The following is a 21,893-nucleotide window of genomic DNA, read 5'->3' on the forward strand; positions in this document are numbered from 1 at the left end:
ATAATAATATATTTATATAATATTATTACTTTTGCTACATAGTGATTCTACATTGCCAATTCTACTCTAAGTTACTATATGTACTTACATCGTTCATTTATCGCAAATGCTAAGGTCGCCAGGGCTTGACGGCGGACTGCATAGCATCACGAGAGGTGAAGAGCACACCAATCACATCATTGAGCTTGCGCCTTTGTTTTGTCCGTATCATTTAATTTATATAAGTATTTAATACCTCATGATATATATGTATAGGCGTCTGCGTAGAGTCAGTATTCACTTCATGCGTGAAACGCTCTAAAATTAGGTACTCAATGTTTTAAAACAACCATTTCGTTTTGAATCATTCATGTAAATAAACAACGACAATCAGTATTAGGTCAAATTATTGAGAATAAATCTTATAAAACTTGTTCATTTGTAACATTGCACAATCAATACGACATGGTTAGCAATCGTGTGGGTTAAGTCTTCCAATAAACCAATGTGATACCTATAAAAATCAAGGACAATTAGCCATCCGACGCGAGTAATCTGTCTTTCGTCGATTTATGGTTCTATTAGCAATGAAATGGCTATTCAAACTCTATTTAAATTTCATGAAGTATTGATGTCTACATTTAAATAAATTAATTCACCATATTTGGATTTTATTTAGTACGTAGAAGCATTGTTTACCATAAAATTCAATAGTTTAGGCTAATTTGATAATACATGAAGGTAAAATACACAAACTTATCACTACTTCTCAGTAATGTAAGTTGGGAACAAACAAGTATGGTATTTATCCGTATTGGTAAAATCCGTACATACATATGTATATCACATATCCTCGCTAGCTTCCATCATTAACACGGGCTACGGGGGCATGGAGTAATTACAGGTGGGGCCAAATCATTGTCAAAACTTGGTACCCAACATGGGACGTGTCTACATTTCTCTGAAAATATTTCAATTATTATAACATGACTGTTAGAGAGCCCTATCGCGTGTCTTGCAATAATTTGGGTTATTTATTATAAAGATATATTTCCATGATATTAGTCAGCCATTGAAGTTGATACTCAATGGTTTGGTGTCGATCTTGTGACTTTGGGAGTTGTAAGTTGTGGTAGCAAATCGCTAGCCCATGCCACAAATGCTAACAAAATAAAATAAATCGCGGAACAACTAATTTAGACACTTTTTTTAATGCATTTTTTACTAATGTACATATATTCTGAATTTAATCATTATCGTCTATAAAATAGAGAAAAATATTCGATACTTGAATATTCAGTAGATGATTACAATAATTTGATAAGTTTAAATGTAAAGTTGAATTTTATCTTGTATTATATGATTTTTTTATTTAAATTATTCTTCTAATATATTATTAATGTTTATGGCACAGACTGTACCTACATGAAAATAATGCAATATATATATTCTTTACGCTATAGAAGTAGAAGCCCTTTGCCTTTTTGCACTTGGATGTCTTAACGTACATCGTGATGAGGTCCATGAACATTGACAAAATAAATAGTATCTGACAACTGCAACAAGTGATTTTGTGACTACAAGGCATAACTTTTTTGTTGTATTGGAATAAAATAGTCACTAAATTTTAAGTGAGGCTTACATTAATAAATTTGTGAAAACAGCATCCAAATCCTGAGATAATACATAAATAAATAACTATTTTTTGGGTTCTATTGCGGTAACAAAATTCCCAATATCAGTTTTTCTCAGATCTTCTAGGTACAGACAGCGATCAATTACATATTTATCATAATATATTTATACATACCTCGTACGTGGTACAAAAAAATGTCAAATTTCAGTTTAGATTCAATCGCGATAGAGGTAGAAATTGTTATATATGTAAATTTATTAAATTAGTTTTCATTTCAGTTTTTAAGGCATCCCTATGTATAATACCTCTCTAGCAAACTTAATTACATTTATTTCTAAGATTTGGTTTTAAGACAACTTCAAGATAATAATTTCTCAGTTGTCCGAAATCGTAATGGCGGCAAAAAATATTTTATGATATCTATAAATATGTATAAGGTAGAGTGAATCATGTCTAGAGTCTAGGAGACTAAAACTAAAATGATGCAATAAGTTTTTTTTGCTGTATTGAATCTATAAGTATGTATGTATATGTCTGCTAAACTCATCATCTTTCCATTTGTATAACAAAATAAATATATCTATAAAAAACTTTTCTCTTTTATATTAATACAATTTTCATTAATCTTAAGTAGTGATTATTGAGGATGAAGATTATGTTCTAACGACCATTTCTATGTATTGAATAATCTTGTTCTAAGCTTGTTTATTTCGCTTATTAAATCAAATAGAGATGCATTTTTTATATATGGCACATATCTAATAACTAAATTATTCGTATTATTCGTAAAAGCTATTGTTTTTGCCAATGTTTATTTTGTAGAAAAAAATTAAACATATACGAAAATATGTAACAATGTCTTGACCAATAATGATAAATACCTTGCCCTCAAAATGTATTTCAAACACGTTTAACGTTGATGTCATATTTCAGCATTTTTTAAACTAAATTAAACATGCATTCTACACGCGCTATAATGTTTTTTTAGTACTGTTTAATAAACAACCTCCTTAGACTGTGTCAGTATAGTTGAGTCCAGATACAACTAATAAATCACATAAGGTGATATGCAGGTTCTCACTAAGAAGCACTCCTACGGTGTTATTCATAAAACTTAAGAAGCCTTTATAAGCCCACTATAGCAGTGCTATAAAGGCTTTACAAAAATCTATATTTATAAACGCTCAATAAAGCTCTTATAACTGTTCATTAGCAATCAGTTCTATAAACCCTCTATAAACCTATGATAAACCTCTGATAGTGAAAAACGTTATTCATAAAGGCTCTATAGCGGTCCGATAAAGTCAAAACGTCAAATAGCGAGCTTATAAAGTTAACAGAGCCGACTCTCTACTTTAGCGGCATTTTAACCTCAAAATTTTGAAATAATTATTGCCTTAATTAATAAAATGGAAGCTATTACGACTATTTCTACAATTAATTTAATTGATATGTGAAGAAATCGACAAAGGAAAACATTTAAAAAATAAGTCAATCCATTTCCTTTATCTGATAAGTGCTTTAAATATAAATATAGATTTAATAAAACTACTGCTCGATATATAATTTCCTTGGTGTACGATCAATTAACTGTTTTGAGGTGTTGGGGACGAAAAGAGGTAAGTTTTTTTACAAAACATTCAGCAATCATATATGTAGGTTTAGATATACTCAAATAATTTATAACATAGGTACTATGTAGCCCATTTAATAATGTAAGTTTTCCTACAATTCAAACTCATAATTAATCTTGATATCTTTCATTTCATAGGTTCAGGATGATTATGGTGATCTTCATGGACTCAGTCAACCTACAGTTAGCAGGATATGTAGTAGGGTGGCAAAGGCAATTGCACAGCTTTCTTCCACTTTAATAAAAATGCCAGAAACTGTCACAGAGGAACTGTCTATTATGACAAATTTTGAAAGTCTGGCTGGTTTTCCAGGGGTTACAGGGGCTATAGATTGTACCCATATTAAAATTAAAAAAACAGGTGGTAATGCAGCCCAATACTACATAAATAGGAAAGGATATTATTCTTTGAATTAGAAAATAAAGCGGTCTGTTAAGCCGCTAGACCACTGAGGCGAAGACTGATGCGACCATAGATTAAACATTTTATCGTTATCATAAATTAAAATACCCAAGGCAGTGTCCAGTACAGTATTCCTTGCATAGATATATAAAAAGTATATGATAAAATAAGTATATTTATTTACAATTGCACATTAACATCGTAAAATCAAATGAGTATTATTTTAATATAACATTAAAAGTTGCAATCTAGATACATCTAAATCAACATTAAAGGCGGTGAGATGAGATTCATAGGTTACTTTATTTTCTAGGGGCATTTCTGGCTATGTAGTCCAAGGCACGAGCGATCTGTGGGGGCAATGGAGGAGGAGTGGGGATAGCGTCACCCTGTAATGAGAAATAATTACAAATTAATTATTAGTGTTCCAACATAAAATTACCAATTCAAGTAGGGGCTCAGAATACAATACAGGATTCATTGTAAAGGTTATTATTAGAAAGACAGAATATTATAATAATTATAAGATTTTTTTTGTACCACTTTTATGTAGTACAAAATTGATAATCTAAAAATAATTTACTTTTTCATACTAAATTAGTCACGTGACTGTACAGTTTGTATGAAGATTTTGAAAACATTTTCCAATTCACTGTTTAGTTCTCTTGGATTTTTTTTCATACTTCATGAATCTTTCGCTTACAGCACAGTATATAATTTACATCTCACTTCTTCCAGAATATTCTTGTAAGTACAAAAATATAAGAGGCTTAAGTATTGCGTATAATTAATATATATATATGATTACATAAAACAATATAGATACGGATCATATTACTTTATATGTACTGGCCTTAATGAGGTGCAGGTACTTGCTACAATATGAATATCTGTTTGCTTTATTCTAACGTCGTTCATATTTCTATGACTGAATATTTTTCTCTGATAATATTATTTTTGACATGTCAACTAACCTGGGGCTGGTATCCATTCTCGTCAGCTACGTAAGTGATAGAGACGACTTGTCCTTCAGGCGAAGTCCATGAGAATGAACCCTGAGCTACATCAGGGGCTACTGGAGGATTACCACCAAAGTTGCGGGGTGTGCCTTGTGCCTGAGCAGCGATTCCATTGTCAGTTTCGTAACTGGAAATTAAGTAAAACTTTTATTTATAAACTATATATTTGTATTCACATCAATTTGTTATTGATGTGATTATTTCCACATCACATGCTATTGGTGAAGATTATCAATTGGCATTTAATATGATAAGTTATATGTAAAATTACACCAATACTTTCTAAAATGAATAAATGTTTTTTTTACAAAATAATAAAATTGTCATAATTAAACATGTTTGTTATTTGAGTAATCAAGGACTCGTAATACGTAAGTATAGTGTGAGCAAAACTTCTTACATAAATAATTTCGCTGAAACTTGTGCTTATAGGACTTATAAGTACTATTCATTAGTAAATTTTCAAAGTTTTAATATATAAACTTGAAAATTTAGCTTCAAGAATTATTAAAAAATATTAAATTTGATTAGTATTTCTTAGAGTAAACACAGTATTTTTTTTATTATCTGTAACGTACATAAACTTTTAGATAATTGAAATTATTCATTATCAAAAAAATACATAATAGAATTAGCCCAATATTAAAACCAATTCAATAACGATTTCAATCTGAATGGTGTTACAAACATAAAAATATGTAACCCAGATGGATTTAAGTAAGTACCTGCTTAAAACCTTTCAAAGATAACAATCAGGTAAAGGGCCAACCTGATTATAACTTGCCTAACCCTATTTTAGTGTATACATATATAGTACAATATAAATATCTGCAAGACTAAACATTTTTCGTACAAATCTGCAACACATTATTGGTGTTTTTTTTTACAGAAAATAAATGTGCAGATAGTATGATTTTTATCTATTTTAGAATCTCTTACTCACCCATTCTTGTTAACAAGTAGTTTACACATTTTTAGAAGTGCAGTAAGTAACTTTACTGGATAACGTCAATCAAAATAAAAAAGTGGAGTGTTGTCTCCAGTGCACCAGAAGCTGGTAAGCTTGCTTACCATCAGAGAAGTCGTATGGTTGATGATTGATTCTGGACACTTGTATACCCCGATAGATAATTATATTATAATATAAGGGAAACAAAAATACTAACACGTAGTTGTAAGAGCCATCGGGGCTGATGTCACTCTCGGATCTTAGGATGGAAGCAGAACGGGCATCAGATACAACTCTTGCGGCAGCGCGTGCTGGCTGGATTGGGGCTGGTGCAGCCACGGGAGTATAGCGGGCTGGACTCGGTCTGAATTGTTGGCTACCAAAGCGATTGAACTGAGCATTGGACACTGCCACCACACACGCTAACACGACGACCTGTCAAAATAAATGAGGATTTTAAAGGAAAAATTGACAAATATTTTTTTTTCTTATTAAAGATTATAAAAAATAATCTTATACGATTTTTATTAGAGCTATTTTTATTATATTAAGTCCCAATTATACTTACGGTAAATTTCATTTTGAATAGTTTAGCTAGCTACGTCGAAATAGTTCGAATGCGGATAAAGAATCGGCGCATGCTTATATATGAATCATGGATCCACCCACTTTAATCTGTAACTGCAACATTTAAATGATGTACCATCGAGATTGATATTGTACTCAAATATCACTTGTACAATATTTTCGATATAAATACAAAAAAAAATCATCCAGAACAATTAATATTATTTAATTACCCACTAACATTTCGATCTATTTACATTTTTAAAAGTTATAGTGCATTCATAGTATGTAACATTTATAAAAACTGTTACATTTTTTTTTTAATTGAAAGGTTACTTGTTTTATTTCTTCGTATAAAAAAATATTACACAATAGTAATAATACTAGGAAAAAATTATGTAAGTTCTTTTTTGTTATTTTTGTAATACAATTTATTCATTAAAATTATATTTAGAATGGTAACGAAAATTAAATATTATTATACACCGTTTTTTATATTTAGTCCGTGACAAATTTTAGATCTATTTAAACATTTCAACAAGTTCACGATTGTGTAAGCCCTTTTAAATGTCATCGTAACCTTACTGAGTTAGATCTCAATAGTTTTATATTCGTAATGTGGTTCATTAAATTGACCTCCTAATATTATTGTAAGTGCTTTAGCAGTGTTTAGTTGTTTAGCGGTTAAGTTTCACAGAACAAATTCACCCGCTGTTTCAACCTTGATCTTTATAACAAAGCTTCCGGAAAAATGTATTGTTCACATTCTGGGTTGGTAATACAAAAGTTTTCGGATTAATAATAAAGAGTAATCCATTATACAATACCAGTATAACTATTATGCTGTCCGTGTTACGTCTCAAGGGTTGTCACAAGGTCTAGTCGATTGTTTATATTGACCCAGGTCACATTTAACTCATTCATTAATGAATGCGATTTCTATGTGCATCCACTAATCGAATCACTTCATTCGACTACAAAAAGGAAAATGTTCTCATGTTCATGACTCTTATATATTTTTTTACACTTAATTCTGTGTATGTTTTTGAGAAAGTAGTGTGGATTGTACTTATTTAGTTAGGATAGATTTTAACAGTTATTATTATACTGTATAATAAGTTTATTTAATGACTATGAATGACTATAACTACCTGATTACAGATCTTATCAGAGAGAATATAAGCGAATTTGAATACATTTTCTGGACTAATGACATCTATGTTCTTTGAGAATACACTCCTACTCAATCCTTATGTACACATATATTCTCATTTATCAGAAGCTTGTGACTATTGGCATCCACCGCCTGTAATGATCAAGCTATTTGAATTTCATTTTGAGTAATCATTTAAACAATTAAGTTTTGACATTATATTTGTCATTCATAAATCCCGTAACATATAATAAAATTTATTAAACACATCATAATAATAGAAGATCATTAGTTTTTATAAGGATTAGGTTTTTAGAACGTCATTAAATTGATTAAAAAACTAATGAAAAATTTTCTCTCCAAAAATAAGATACTTATAATTCCTTGTGGCATGTACTGGTAATTTGGTATAGTTCTGCGTAATTTTAATATTATTTTTCATATTACAACACGTCTTAACTAATAGAGTATTATATATTTATTTGTTATATCATGAATGTATATATTTCCTTTGTTTTAGATTATTAACAATGTCGAATTATTTAGAATACCGCACCCACTGATTCTTATACAAACAGTGTCTGTTCCAACCTTGACATTGGCTAAATCTTCAAACAACAATATAGCTATAGTACAAAAAAAGGGAATATTATTGTATTATTCATAAAAGTGGTATGGCTATCTAATAATGGAAATTAATACATTATTTAAGTTTATGTCAAGAGCAAGCATGTACGTATCAGTTAACATTTTTACCATTCATGTTTATTTTATTAATCTTACATTTAAAATATATTAATCGAATTAAAATGTAATAAATAACTAAATAGTGTGTCCATCCTCAAAGCATTGAATAATTGCAAGGTCTGGGACAATGATATTCGTAGAATAAATATGAATTATTGGGAAATTATTATAGATTTATGCGAAGTGTTATCGAGTAGCTTGTGTCAGCATGTAACTAATTTCATAAATAAAATATTTTGAATTAGTCTTGGTAACCTTATGTATTAATAATGGAAGTTAACGATAGATAATCGGGGGTCAAAGAAAAGAGAACTCAGTAATATCTACTTCTATAAATACAGATACCTATTGTACAAAATGAAAGAAACTATTCAAATACCTTCTATTAAATTAAAATACTTTCTCAGCATTTATAGCAGGATGACGGTAAAGTAAAGGTGATATTTAAACTGCAATGTTTAAAATTGGTCTTTGAAAATAAAAAATATTGTTGAATAAAAGTGAATTTATACGTAACGAACTTGGTGAAAAAAAACTTCCTAAGGGTTTAGATTAAATATAGCAACGAGAAAGAGATTACAAAACAAAGAGAAAAACAAAATGGATACTTTTTAAATTGTGTATCTAAACGAAACTTTTATATTTTCATAAAAACCCTTATTATATGAAATTTAAAAATTAACTCATCATCTCATAAATGGTCTCTAGTCTAGTCCAATCTAGTCTAGTTACAATCATAAACTTTACTAATGTATTTATAAAACACCCATACTGACAAACAAATTTGCTCCAGAATATTACATAGTTTATGTCGAGCCCGCGATTATCAGAAACTAATGCAGAGATAATAGCTAAACTATAAAGCTTATCAAAATTTAAATAATTGTAATAGTAATCATAAATGACAATGAGTTTCTTTCATTAGCTAATAAGAGGTAAACAATTGATTACTTAAAAACATCCAACTCCAATTGAATAAAATTATATGTAATAAGGAATTTGCGATTGAGAATCGGTTTCAAGTGATAAATTTTTATCTTTAATAATAGATATTGATGTGTTTCTTTACTTACATCATCAATCAATATCCATTATTAGTATTTGATTTTGTAAGTACCTGAATAATATTATGAAATTTTTATTAACACAGGAATACAGTTTAAAGAGAAGTATGTAAGTAAAAATAAATGACAAGATAATGACTAAAAATACAATAAAAAATTAGGATAGGAAAAGAAATATTTAAATGATTGTGACATATCAATGTGAGAAACATAAATAAAATTATACTAATCATTAAACTGGTTCTGAATTTTGGTTTCCATTTACTGAAAATGTAGTTCTCCAGATGCCTTTGTTTATACACACGTACATGCAAGCCTGTTATGGCATGACTGTAACCTTTTTTACAGTAAATATCATAAGTTTTACAATAAGTAAATAAGAAAATAAAACATTACAGTATACCAATACTAATCCAAGCAAAATAAAACAATTGTAACAAGATACAAAGGAATTTACGAGGTATTCCAAGCGATTATACCAAGCCATTTGGTTAACGTGATAATACTAAAGTATACGAGAGAAATATTATACTACATATGACACGTGACAGAAAAGGAGTGTTAGAGGATAATAATTATTATAAAAAAATACATTTACGTCTGCTATACTTTTTAATTGTTAAACTATTAATGACAATGACAATTAATCTTATCTTAATAATATAGCATTTCAGTGCTGCATATATTTTAGTATTACAAATACTATTATTCAAATCATTTCATGTCTTTCAAGTTACGTTTGAGAAATTAGCTAGACATTAACTGATAGACAAATTGTTGATAATAATAATTCAATATTTCAGAGTTTGTCTACATTTGACAGGTATTCATTATTTTGAATAGTACAAATATTTTAATAGAATTTCTATTTATGGTATAGTCTCAAATTAAAATATTGAAATTAATAATACCTACATTTAAATAGATATAATTACTAGATTTCAATACAACTGAAAATATAAGTGCTTCGTAGACAATATTTAGTATATCTGTCTGGCCTTTTTTAATTGCATGTATTGCTGATACGATTGTCTTAAAGTATCTATACTTTAAGAGAAAAGAGAAGCCAGAAACTGAAATACCATCATGATCATCTGGATGAATGGCGGTCTTCCACAGTGCGGTTTTCTAGAAACTTTTTGCCACGCACAACCACATTGTGGAATCACCTTCCAGCAGTGATATTTCCGAAACGATACGATATTGAAACCTTCAAGAAAAGAGCTTATTCCTTTTTAAAAGGCCCGCAACGTACTTGCAATTCCCCTGGTGTTACGGGTGCTCATGGACGGCGTTAATCACTTACCATCAAGTGAGTAGCATGCTCGGTTGTCCCCTGTGTTATAAAAAGAAAAGGTAATCGTGTTCCATACTGTACATTGACCATTGGACTGTAAATATCTGAATACTCTTCATATATATTGTTAATATATTGAATATTTAGATGCCATAAGTGTACTAAAAAAATAATATTCTTTTTGAAAAGATACAACTTGTATGTCTGTGTTATTGCAAAGCGCCTAGATAACATTATAGATTTCATTTTATCATATATATTTTGTTAGTATATTCTTTAGCAGGCGCCTCATATTTAGAAATTTAAATACAATGTAGCTATATATACATATATACATTCCGACACAGCAACTAATAGTTAATATTCTTTATAATATTAATTAAACACTGACTTAATTCAGCGCAGTAAAAACATCATATTTTATTTTTTAAAATAGGAGAAGATTCTCAATGCATATATTTTTAAATATTAATATTATGTGTTTAGTATGTAGGTATATCAAATAGTTTACGAATAAAATATAATATGTTATCCGGTTATTAATGAATCATTAACTAATTACATATCAATCATCTATATAAATTAGACACCAATAAACATATTCAATTATAGGATAAAAACATATTAATTTACATAATAAGCTTAACGTTTATACGATCCATCAAACATTTCATACAATTAGACTACTTATTATTTTATACTCGTATGTTATAATGGCCTATAAGTAGGTAGCCAGATAAATTTCATAATAGGTATTCAATAGAATGCTGTGTGATTGATGATATCGTCATCATAATGCTATTTGCATTTTTTCTATATAAAATATTTCTTAAATAATTCTTATAACACATACAATTCATTATTACTATTATAAAGTAGATACATACCTATGAGAAAATACAACTACGGTGCCGACAACTCGACACTGTCACCCATTGTATTGTAGGTACACGGAAATATGGTTGCTGCAACAGTTTACCATCATATAGGTCATAAAAACATAAACGTCATTGCAAAAAATAAAACATACATACATGTTCTTAGGTAGATTTGAAAGTATTTTTAAATTTTGTGTTGTATTCAAGTGGTTAGGTCCTAATGTATGTATGTATGTAGGCTATTACAGTTAAGAAAGAGTAAAAATTATTTGAAGTAGTATTAAGTTGGTAAGTTGGTTGATAAGAATAATATAAGATTTAGTTTGCAAAATAAATATATTAATAGAAAATTTTGCAATTTAGATATAAAATAGAAATACAATAAAATTAGGATCTGATCTCATGTAAATTTATTACACACTTCCATGTTAATTCATTGACATCACCCTATTGATATAAACTTGTTCCATGTAAAATATATTGTATTAATATGTATAAACCTAATGGTAAGATTTTTTAACTTTAAACTTCAGGTTGAAGGTTGTAATTTACGACATAGGTAATAGGCAAAATCTTTCAATTTCATCATGATCGATGCTGTCAGCTGCATTAGCTGTCTATTAATTTACAACGACGAGAGTTTACGATCTACAACCGCGCTTAGGAGTGCGGTTAGGTATAATAATTCACAATAAATTAACCTTTGTACAATACTTTCATACTAGGATTAGGAAATACATTTATGTGTAAAACATATGCGATCTTTCTATACTGAGGAGATAAAACCCATCGCTCCTAAGAATATCTTTCAATTCTTGTCCCTGACGGGTCTAGGTAGCGAATTCTGGAAAAGGGTGAGAAAACATAGGTCACAGGACCATAGGACAGATTGCTACAGGTCCAAAGTACCTGAAAATAACCCTAAACCTCCAATAAAAAATAAAATGTGATCTTCTAAACCGAAGGGTTTAAAGATAACTATGGTGTGGAAAATATGTAATTTTTACTTATTTTTATAATTTTATTATTCTATAACATTAATTAAATATATAACAACAGATGAATATATTTATATAAATAAATATATTCATCCGTTGTTATACTGACGTTACTTTCGATGATTTAAATATGCTATTTCTGTAAATATGCCATTTATTTCAATACTAGCTGGCTACTCCTAATACTAATATTGTAGAAAGCATGTATCGTTACAAATCCACGTATTCATATACATACTAGAATACCACATTAAAATCAATTAAATTTGTCTAAATTATCGTATTGCAAATGCATATTGAGTTAGAACTTGATACATTTTATTACACGTTTAAAATAATTAAAAAGTAGTATAGTATCTATATTCGACAAAATTTACACAAAACAATAAAAAGAAGTAACGTTTAGTAGGAATATAAACATTATTTATTTAAGCAATCCATTAAAGTAATAATATTTTTTATGACATTTTTAGAACACGTGACATTGTTAATAGTTATATAATTAAATATCGATTTAACACTTCATTAAACTCTATGTAGAAATTTGACAAAACATTTGTCATCATATTCTTGGTCTCGAATACAAAGGCGGACGTAGACTATCTTTTAACTAAAAAAATATCAGACGATGTTTCATATACTAACTACAAACCAATAAATAAATAAGCCATATTGAACGTTCTATGTGAATATATTACGTCTTGAGTTGTCCTCAGGGAACTGTACTTACACACTAAAAAGAACTTTACCAAATAATTCCACTTTCAACAAACAACGGTGACTTTAGTAACCAGACATTGGTGGACAATCGCAATTATTACTTGATCGATGGAATTCGTAATGAAAGAATATAAATTTGAATTATTTCTAGTCTGACCATAGGTCATCATGTTTATGATACAAAATTGGGGAAAATAAATGAAGATATGTAATATTTGCTAAAAGTACCATCGTATTCCATTATATTCCAAATATTTATATAAAAAATGTTAGAACGGCGGACAAGTGTGTTCAGTGCTAACAACATTTTGCCATAAAAGAAGGCGACAAAAACAAGTGATTCGCAAAAGGCAATTTTTTAATGTGATACATTGAGTTCGGGTACAATAATTCCTGTACTTTTATTTTATATTTATTTATTTCAAAACACCCAATTTAATTGCAAAAGAGAATTAAAAGCATTGCTTTTGATTGAATTGAATATAGTCTAATATATAGTATATGTGCCAGTACATTATAAATTAAGTACATGATAAGGTATCATAGATAGAAAAATTAAATCTGCTTGTTTTAATTGTAGCTAGAAATGGTGTGACATTGTTTTCTTAATCGAGAGATCAAAGGAATGTTGACAAATTTTGTTCTTACTCCGTCACTACACTGTTAAAAGCATATATACGAGAAATTCCCTACAAAGTACGTGGATTCAAATTTGACCTACTATTTTTTTCTGTCATTAATTTTGTTTCAATGATTATTTTTTTACAGAGTGTACGTATATATGTTTTATGCTGCATATATTCGCATAACTAATATGAAAAAATGTGTTTTATACATATCCTATTAGACTATGCGATGCTTGCTTATAGACTATATATGGTAGTATAACCTGTCTAAGCAGACAAAATTGACTAGCCACTACAAGTTTAGAAATAATATTAACATTAAAATTGATTTGAATGTATAATGACGTAATAATACCCTATTAAGGCTTGTAATCTATCTTCATCACTTTATGTAAAGAATATCTGTGGGTTGCAATAGGTACTTACATAGCGTGAAAAGTTGTAGGAGGAGAAGGCTAATGTTTAAAGATATGGTTATGATTTAACGATAATAAAACTGCAAACAGCAGTATGTTATGTCATATAGTTTTCTTTTATATTAACTCATTTTGTATTAAGAATGTGGTTAGATGCAATAAAGAATTCGCTTATCGTCATTATAAAAATAAATTTATTAATTTCATATTTGTCTATTGTAATTTTACACACAGTTTTCAATAAAAATAATTGCTAATCTATAAATCACATTTAGGTACAGGTATTCAGATACATTTAATATATAGACCTAACTAGGCTTTTATAGACACTCTTTACTTCCGTGGTGCGTTTTTTGCGATGTACTCGAGAGCACGAGCGATTTGTGCTGGAACTGGTGGGGGAGTGGGGATAGCGTTGCCCTGAAAGAAAATTTAAGCAAAAAAAAATGGTTAATGATTATAGTAATACATATCCAAATACTATGCAATAAATTGAATAGTAGAGCCTTGTATATAAATAGTTACGGATAAAACGAGACTTTTTATTTATTTCTAAAATCGGTTATGATACACCTTAATGATGAACTGTGTCTCTATAACTATTTCTAATACGTTGCACATTGACCATTTTAAGATTAATACGTTTCAACAAATTCAAATTTTGAATTAGTCGGCTGACTTACTTTTAAAGAGTAAAAAAGAAGAACAAATATGTCGTATATTTTAAAGTTACACAATAACTCACCTGTGGCTGGTAGCCATTTTCATCGGCGACGTAGCTGATAGCGATCTGTTCTCCCTCAGGGGAAACCCAAGAGTAAGAGCCCTGAGCAACTACGGGGACGATTGGTGGGTTACCACCAAAGTCACGAGGGGTGCCTTGAGCCTGAGCAGCGATGCCGTTGTCAGTTTCGACGCTATAATTACAAAATATAGTTGTATGAATGTATAACAAAATATTTGCATTTTATTATTTCAAGACTGCTGATTGTAGGCACTGTTATAAGTCGTGGATCGTATATCCCTTCGTAAAGAACATAAAATGGAACTCTGTCGTATATTTAATCACCACTTATAATTATTTTCATAAACACTAACACGTCAATCACATTCTCTCTGTCACATACACGTCAGTCATGATCATACGTACATCGTATTCTCTAATCACAATTCTTTAAATAAGTGGTTCTATGTATTTTTTATTATGTAATTTGTATCTACTAAATTTACACCTCTAATCTTTATTCTATTTACCAGGACATTTAGTATTTTTCTTTTGCTAAGTTTCTGGCTGGCTCTTTCTGCAAATACACTATTCATTGCTTTATGTAATGCATTGTAATCTTTTTTGTAGGTACTCTAATAAATAAATAAATATAATAAAATTACTTACGCGTAACTGTAAGAACCATCTGGGTTTACGTCATTGTCGTAACGGATGATGTTGGCTGTTTGGTCACTTGAAGATGACCGACTCGGGCTTGCGGGTCGGGGTGGCTGAGGAGGCGGTGATGGTGGTCTGCGTGCAGCACCAGAGAAGAATTGGGCGGAAGCAACGGCCACGAAGGCAGCGAAAATTATCTAATAAAAAATACAATGACATTTTAAAATGATTTTTTGTTATAAAACTAATTAAATTCCACTAATTACAAAGTTTTAATAAAAAAAAGCACCAGGAAATGTTTCTCAATACGGATATTAAGACACAATTGGGTCATACTTAAATAATGTCGCTGAATGTTAAATAATGATGTATTTTTTATGATTGCAAAAAATCTGCACTCTACTCACCACAAACTTCATTTTTACAAGAGCAGATCTATTTGATGACTGATACCACACTTTGAATTCATATTTACTTTTATACCGTTGCTCCGAGCATTTTTACATAACCACGACATTGATATTGTCATGTATTTGCATTTATTTAGTAATTAATTAGGCTGCGACATTTAGTATTAGAAACGCATCTTGTGATTAAATTTTAAATGTCTAATAATTGTCTAAACCGAAATGATAAAATTTCACACAATTGTTCTAAAGAGTGAGCAGAGTAGTAATTGATTATACGACAATATCGACTCCCATACCATAATGGAATTAATTACCATAAACTATATCAATCATCACAGATTGGTAGACAGTATCATTTTGTTGAAAGAACGCTAAGCTGCTTGTTGGCTCATGAACAATGCGAAAACGTTTTTATTTAATTTAAAAGAGTTTCCTAAATTTCTCACGTTCTCTTCCAATACACTGGACTTCAGTATACTATACTTTACTACAGATCCAGTGTACATATTTCGAGTTGGGCTGAGATATACGAGTATTTTTTTATATTCATTCCCTCTAACCTCAAACCTAGGCTATAAATCATGTTCATATAACATTTACCTGTAGAAAATAGAAGCCATTGCATCTATTTATAAAAAAATATATAAATAAGTTATTAGTAGAGGATTTTTTTTAATATCTCCAATTTTAATGTTCTCCAATTTTATTTAATACTTGTTGCCGAAAACAACCTTTCTAATATTTTTTTATTGTATTTTATACTAGATGTACGCGCGACTTCGTCCGCGTAAAAATAGTGACCTTGACCAAATAATTAAAAGAATATTTAGTAATATGACTCAATAAAAGCATAATAAAAAATATTTTTACTAGCTTCAAAAATGACTAATTTGCATACAGAATTCCATACAACTCAGTCAAGAGCCTAAAAAATAAGTTTCAAGTTTTTAGCTTTGAAAATGAATATACTTCCATACAATCTTTCATCTTCCTTTCAATCCCCTACAACCCTTTTTCTTTATTAATAATTTATCAACAGACTAAAAAATAAGTTTCAAGCTTCTAGCTTTAAAAATTACGATATTTCCATACAATGCTTTAAAATGACGATACTTTCTTAGACCCATTAATTCCCTTTTATAACCCCTTTTTGCATTAAAATGTAACCTATGTCCTTTTTCGGGGTCTAGACTATCTGTGTACCAAATTTCATTTAAATCAGTTCAGTAGTTTTGGCTTGAAAGCGAGACAGGCAGGCAGAGTTTCTTTTGCAATAATATTAGTAAGAATTTTGAATATTTTATGGATATTTACAAATACTATCTACCTAATTCAATATTTTTTTTATGGTAAGCAGAATAGTTACCATATAAAAAATAGTTATGGAATTACTTGAAAGTGATTACTGTCAACAGTATATGATGGCCTCGGTAGTATATCACACTGCACACACTGCTTTCCTGCTTTATTTCCGATGGTGGAGGCTTCAATTTTCCGCATTTTGTAGTTGAAAAAAATGTAGTCATAAGAACGAGTATTGTTCTGGGCGTTTGCTAAGTATATTTTTTTCAATGGATGACAAGAAATGCTGCAACCGCCTGTGCTAATAGTTTACTCTGGCAAGGCACCAGTGGAGGATTATAACATGAACGTCAATTTATAAGATGAAATTAGGTCAGGTCAGTTAACCCATCATGATAAATTCACCAGGAATTTATCGGGTTACCTAGGAAAACTGCGAGGAAGTCAACCTGACATGATACATTATTAGTTACCCCATTGTCAATTATCCACATTACTAACAACACCCGTCCTCCTTACTAAGTATATTATGTATTTACAGAAAAACTATATATTACTTTGCTTAGTTTGGAACTAGGCGGCGCTGAATTGTTATTACTATAAATTATATCGCATAATACATGGATATGGTATTCAAGTGACGCCTACGGTGCCGGTCTTATACAATGTAGTTCCTGAGGAATAAGAAGACTGTACGCATATGTATTTAAATTTTACTCTAAAATCTCACCCTTTAAACATTTTCATAAGAAATGGAAGTTACTCCTACAGAGTCACTGTATATGTTGAAATTAGTGTAGAAATTATTTTAGTATTTCGTCATGTATTTTTTATAATTATATCCCATCACCAAGACGGCACTTGGTATACAGCCCATTCGTATGAATATTTAATTAAAGTAATATATAATATAGAGAAAATATTTAAGTGTATATGTTTGTAATGTAGAAAATCAGAAAAAGCTTGACTCATTTAAACTTTTTTTTTCACTTTCATAAATGTATAATTTATCAAAGAGCTACTTGCGGTAAAAGAGCTACTTTGATAAATTATACATTTATGAAAGTGAAAAAAAATGTTTAAATCAGTCAAGCTTTTTCTGATTTTCTACATTACAAACATATACACTTAAATATTTTCTCTCTATTATATATTACTCTACAAATATACTTTGTTCTTGGTGTTCTCTGAATTAGTATATTAATTCCAAAGTCAACTATCGTCAAAACAGTTTTATTAAAAAGGATGTTTGTTCCAGTATCTACATCAAAATCTAATGAAATTGGTGAACACGGTAGTGGTACAAGGTGAACTACTAGTATGTTTAAATAAAGCCACTCAGAAGATCTAGCTCTCAACCATACACGTGTATGTCGTATGCGATGCTCGACATAGTCTCTTAAGTGAGTCTAGACCCAGGTAGTCACTACTTGGGAAATTGGGAGTTTCCTTTTCTATAATTTCATAATGTATGCAGTTTAGTTACCAGAGAATATGTGAGAGTCATAATACATATATAGGCCTTGGTGGTATAGCGGTTTAAAACACCGCTTTTCTACAGATGGTCACTGATTCTATTTTTCTCATTATATACGATACTATTTATATTCACGAGAATGATTGTTTATAGCGGTTTGAGTATTTTCTATGTATATTATGTACGTATTTACAAAAAAATCTATTTATGTCAGTTGTCTAATGCCCATAACAGAACCTCTACTTGTCATAGGATAAGATAGCATTGTGTGAATTATCCAAGGATATTATTATTTTATTGGTAGCAAATTTTTGATACTAGGATTAGATGTTAACTAAACTTAAGTTGTATTTTTTTTTGTAATCGAAATAAGCAGAAGGTTTTTTTATTAGATTTAAAAATTATATTTTACACGAAGTTTTTGCATGTAATTGTTATGTCATAGAATGTGGTATGTAGTCTAACATAGTCAGACCATCACCTATATAAATTACGGAATCACAATCAGATGGCACCATTGACAACATTCAGATGTTGCCAATCCAGACGACTAAGATGTCATCTCTTTATCTTTTATTTCCCTGCCTTATCCTTTTAACCAAAACACAGCTTACAAATCAAGTTGAGATTTGTTTAAAATAGTGTGTTCAGTATTTTTGTACCTTGGAGGATTCGTTCAAAATATTTACCAAGAGACAAACATACATAAAGATTCTATCCACGAGTATATAGTAAATAATTGAAAAAAATATACATATGAAAAATAATTTTTATTTTTATTACGAACTTTGTAATTATTATTTATAATTAGTACTTTAACAATTTAATAAAAACAAATATTATTTTTATAACTTTGTAACTAATTATAATTAGCAATACTGGAGGAAATATTTAATATATAAAATGAACTTTTGGTAAGCGATAGTCACAGGCTCACTGACTTCATCGGAGTTGAAGTCATTTGCTGTACGGTAATTATATTGGTAACCGTCAGTATCTACTTGATAAAATCAAAGAATCCTGTAGCGTCATTATAGCTTCTTTATTATTGTCTAGTATACAAACTATATTGAAGTGTAATATATAAAGTTTGGTGTCTAACATTAATACATGCAACATTCATTATGACTAATATTCATTAACAACAATAAATTCTTTATTGTTGCTTAAAAATATTACTTATACAAATTACAATAAAAAATATAATTTTACAACTGTAATAGATCTACTATTCCTTGTCGGAATTAGAAACCCAAATCTTAAATAAAATAAAACATCACTAAATTTTAATATATATTAATTCCGATATAACTAATAACAGTGGATAAAATATTTAAAAATAATAATTATACTCGAGGTATTTGCGGTAAATGAGCACCACTAGGATGGAAACCATTTTCATCAGCTGTATAATCTACTCTGTATGTAACACCGTCGTCACCTACATATTCGTAGAATCCACTGGCTCTAATTCCTGGACCAGAAGCGGTAGACTGAAGCTTACCAGCTTCTTCAGCGTTGATACCATTATCAGTCTGATAATAGTACTGGTATCCATCAATGTCTAGTTGACTATCCTGTTTAAGGATCCTTGCGTTCTGCTCGTTACTTTGTGACCTAACATAAGAAGCTTGAAGCGGCCTGGCATACGAACTTTCTTGTTGATAATAAGATGGAGGTGCAGCAGTTACCGCCACTGATGGATAAGCAGCAGCGTTTTGACTGTAACTGAAAAAAAATTTTAATTGATGAATAAAGGATTTTTTATCTATCTAATTATCGTTTTTATCAATTCAGAATTTAGCATGATGATCACTCACTCACACAGTACATATTATGCCACAAAAGGGAATCTTGTTAGTATTTCACGGAAATAATACGTAAGTAACTATATTGGTCCATTGCTAAAAAGGATGGCAAAAATCTATTCTGTGGTGGTAAAATATAAAAAAGTAGGTAACATTATATATGGATTAGTTTTTCCACAATTTCATAATTCTGGAGTTACATAATAAAGAAGCAAAAAATACTGTAATTAAATATCAAATATATCATTGATATTCAATGAGGCTATTTCTAAATAAAACTTTATCTAATACTAATTTCAAACCATACCTGGATTGTGATCTCCCGTATAAGTTGTTATAATTTACTCCACTGGCATAGTTGTATCTATTGTCGTTTCGATTACTGTAGGATCCCGAGTATTGTCCCTCAGCGCTTGGCCGGTACCGACCGTCATCACCACCGTAACTGCCCGGACGGTATCTTCCGTCATCTTGAGCATTACTGGTAACAACACCAAACACCAACACAGCGAACTGCACAAACAAATACTTCACTGTACACTTGTCTATAAGAGAATCCATTTGTAATTTCTTGTTGTACTTACCACGTAGATCTTCATTATTTCTGAGGTTCGTTAGAATAAAAAAAACTGAATGATAGTCTCTGACACTAGTCGTATCTTTTATACAACAGTTAAAACGGAATAGAAATAATTATTGCAAAACTCGAGCAGATAAACTCTAGAAATGTAAATTTTATTTGTTAAATCTACATTCGATGCAATATATGGATTTGTGGCATATCAAAACACTGACCGCACCCAAATCAGAAATCAGATCACCCAATAACAAAAGCTATTATTATCTGTCCTCTAACCGTGTACATGTTAGAAGACACCTACGTTAACTTAATTCCGTAACATTTGAATTCAATTCACATAATTTTACATCATAACCCTGAATTAAAATACTATAATTGAATATTATGTGTGTGTGTATTATGTAAAACATCCGTATAAAATATTTTTTTTCAGGAGCACAAGCTCGTTTACGTTAATGTTTTCAAATATGTCAAATATGGGTCAATATACCTATAAGCATAGAAAGACTAATAAATAATGGAAAATATAGTATACTGACTAAGCATAAGAAAAATACTCCCCAAACATCATCAAATAACATCCGTATGAAATAATTTTGAATGTTTTTCAGGACCACAAGCTCATTTCCGTTAACACTTTCAAATATGTTAAATATTGGTCAATAATAATAATAATAATATATACGTATAAAAAGACTGAGAAATAATGAAAAATATATATCCTACTATATTTTTCATTATTTCTCAGTATTTGGGGCTTATTTTTCTTATACTTAGTCTATGACTGAGCATAAGAAAAATAAGCCCCAAATGCTATTGTGGCGTATTTTTCTCAGTGTTCTTAAAA

General features: G+C 29.8%; 3 protein-coding genes across 3 annotated transcripts; all 3 read right to left on the reverse strand.

Annotated features, from left to right (window-relative positions):
* Window positions 1-3,848: 3,848 nt before the first annotated feature.
* LOC131853149 (larval cuticle protein LCP-22-like) lies at window positions 3,849-6,271 on the reverse strand. Its single transcript, XM_059203972.1, has 4 exons — window positions 6,188-6,271; window positions 5,837-6,054; window positions 4,626-4,797; window positions 3,849-4,040 (listed from the first exon to the last, which is right to left on the reverse strand). Exons 1-4 carry the CDS (start codon window positions 6,197-6,199, stop codon window positions 3,954-3,956), a joined length of 489 nt encoding a protein of 162 aa, XP_059059955.1. The 5' UTR covers window positions 6,200-6,271; the 3' UTR covers window positions 3,849-3,953.
* An 8,061-nt stretch (window positions 6,272-14,332) lies between these two features.
* Window positions 14,333-15,888, reverse strand: LOC131852613 (larval cuticle protein LCP-22-like). Its single transcript, XM_059203308.1, has 4 exons — window positions 15,877-15,888; window positions 15,479-15,666; window positions 14,831-15,002; window positions 14,333-14,505 (listed from the first exon to the last, which is right to left on the reverse strand). Exons 1-4 carry the CDS (start codon window positions 15,886-15,888, stop codon window positions 14,419-14,421), a joined length of 459 nt encoding a protein of 152 aa, XP_059059291.1. The 3' UTR covers window positions 14,333-14,418.
* A 3,575-nt stretch (window positions 15,889-19,463) lies between these two features.
* Window positions 19,464-21,690, reverse strand: LOC131852623 (larval cuticle protein LCP-30-like). Its single transcript, XM_059203319.1, has 2 exons — window positions 20,716-21,690; window positions 19,464-20,409 (listed from the first exon to the last, which is right to left on the reverse strand). The coding sequence occupies exons 1-2, from the start codon at window positions 21,025-21,027 to the stop codon at window positions 20,005-20,007; spliced, it is 717 nt and encodes a 238-aa protein (XP_059059302.1). The 5' UTR covers window positions 21,028-21,690; the 3' UTR covers window positions 19,464-20,004.
* Window positions 21,691-21,893: the final 203 nt, after the last annotated feature.

The sequence above is a fragment of the Achroia grisella genome, unplaced genomic scaffold (assembly GCF_030625045.1).
Source record: "Achroia grisella isolate CSIRO2021 unplaced genomic scaffold, CSIRO_AGI_Agris_v1 utg1179, whole genome shotgun sequence".
Classification (NCBI taxonomy): Eukaryota; Metazoa; Arthropoda; class Insecta; order Lepidoptera; family Pyralidae; genus Achroia; species Achroia grisella.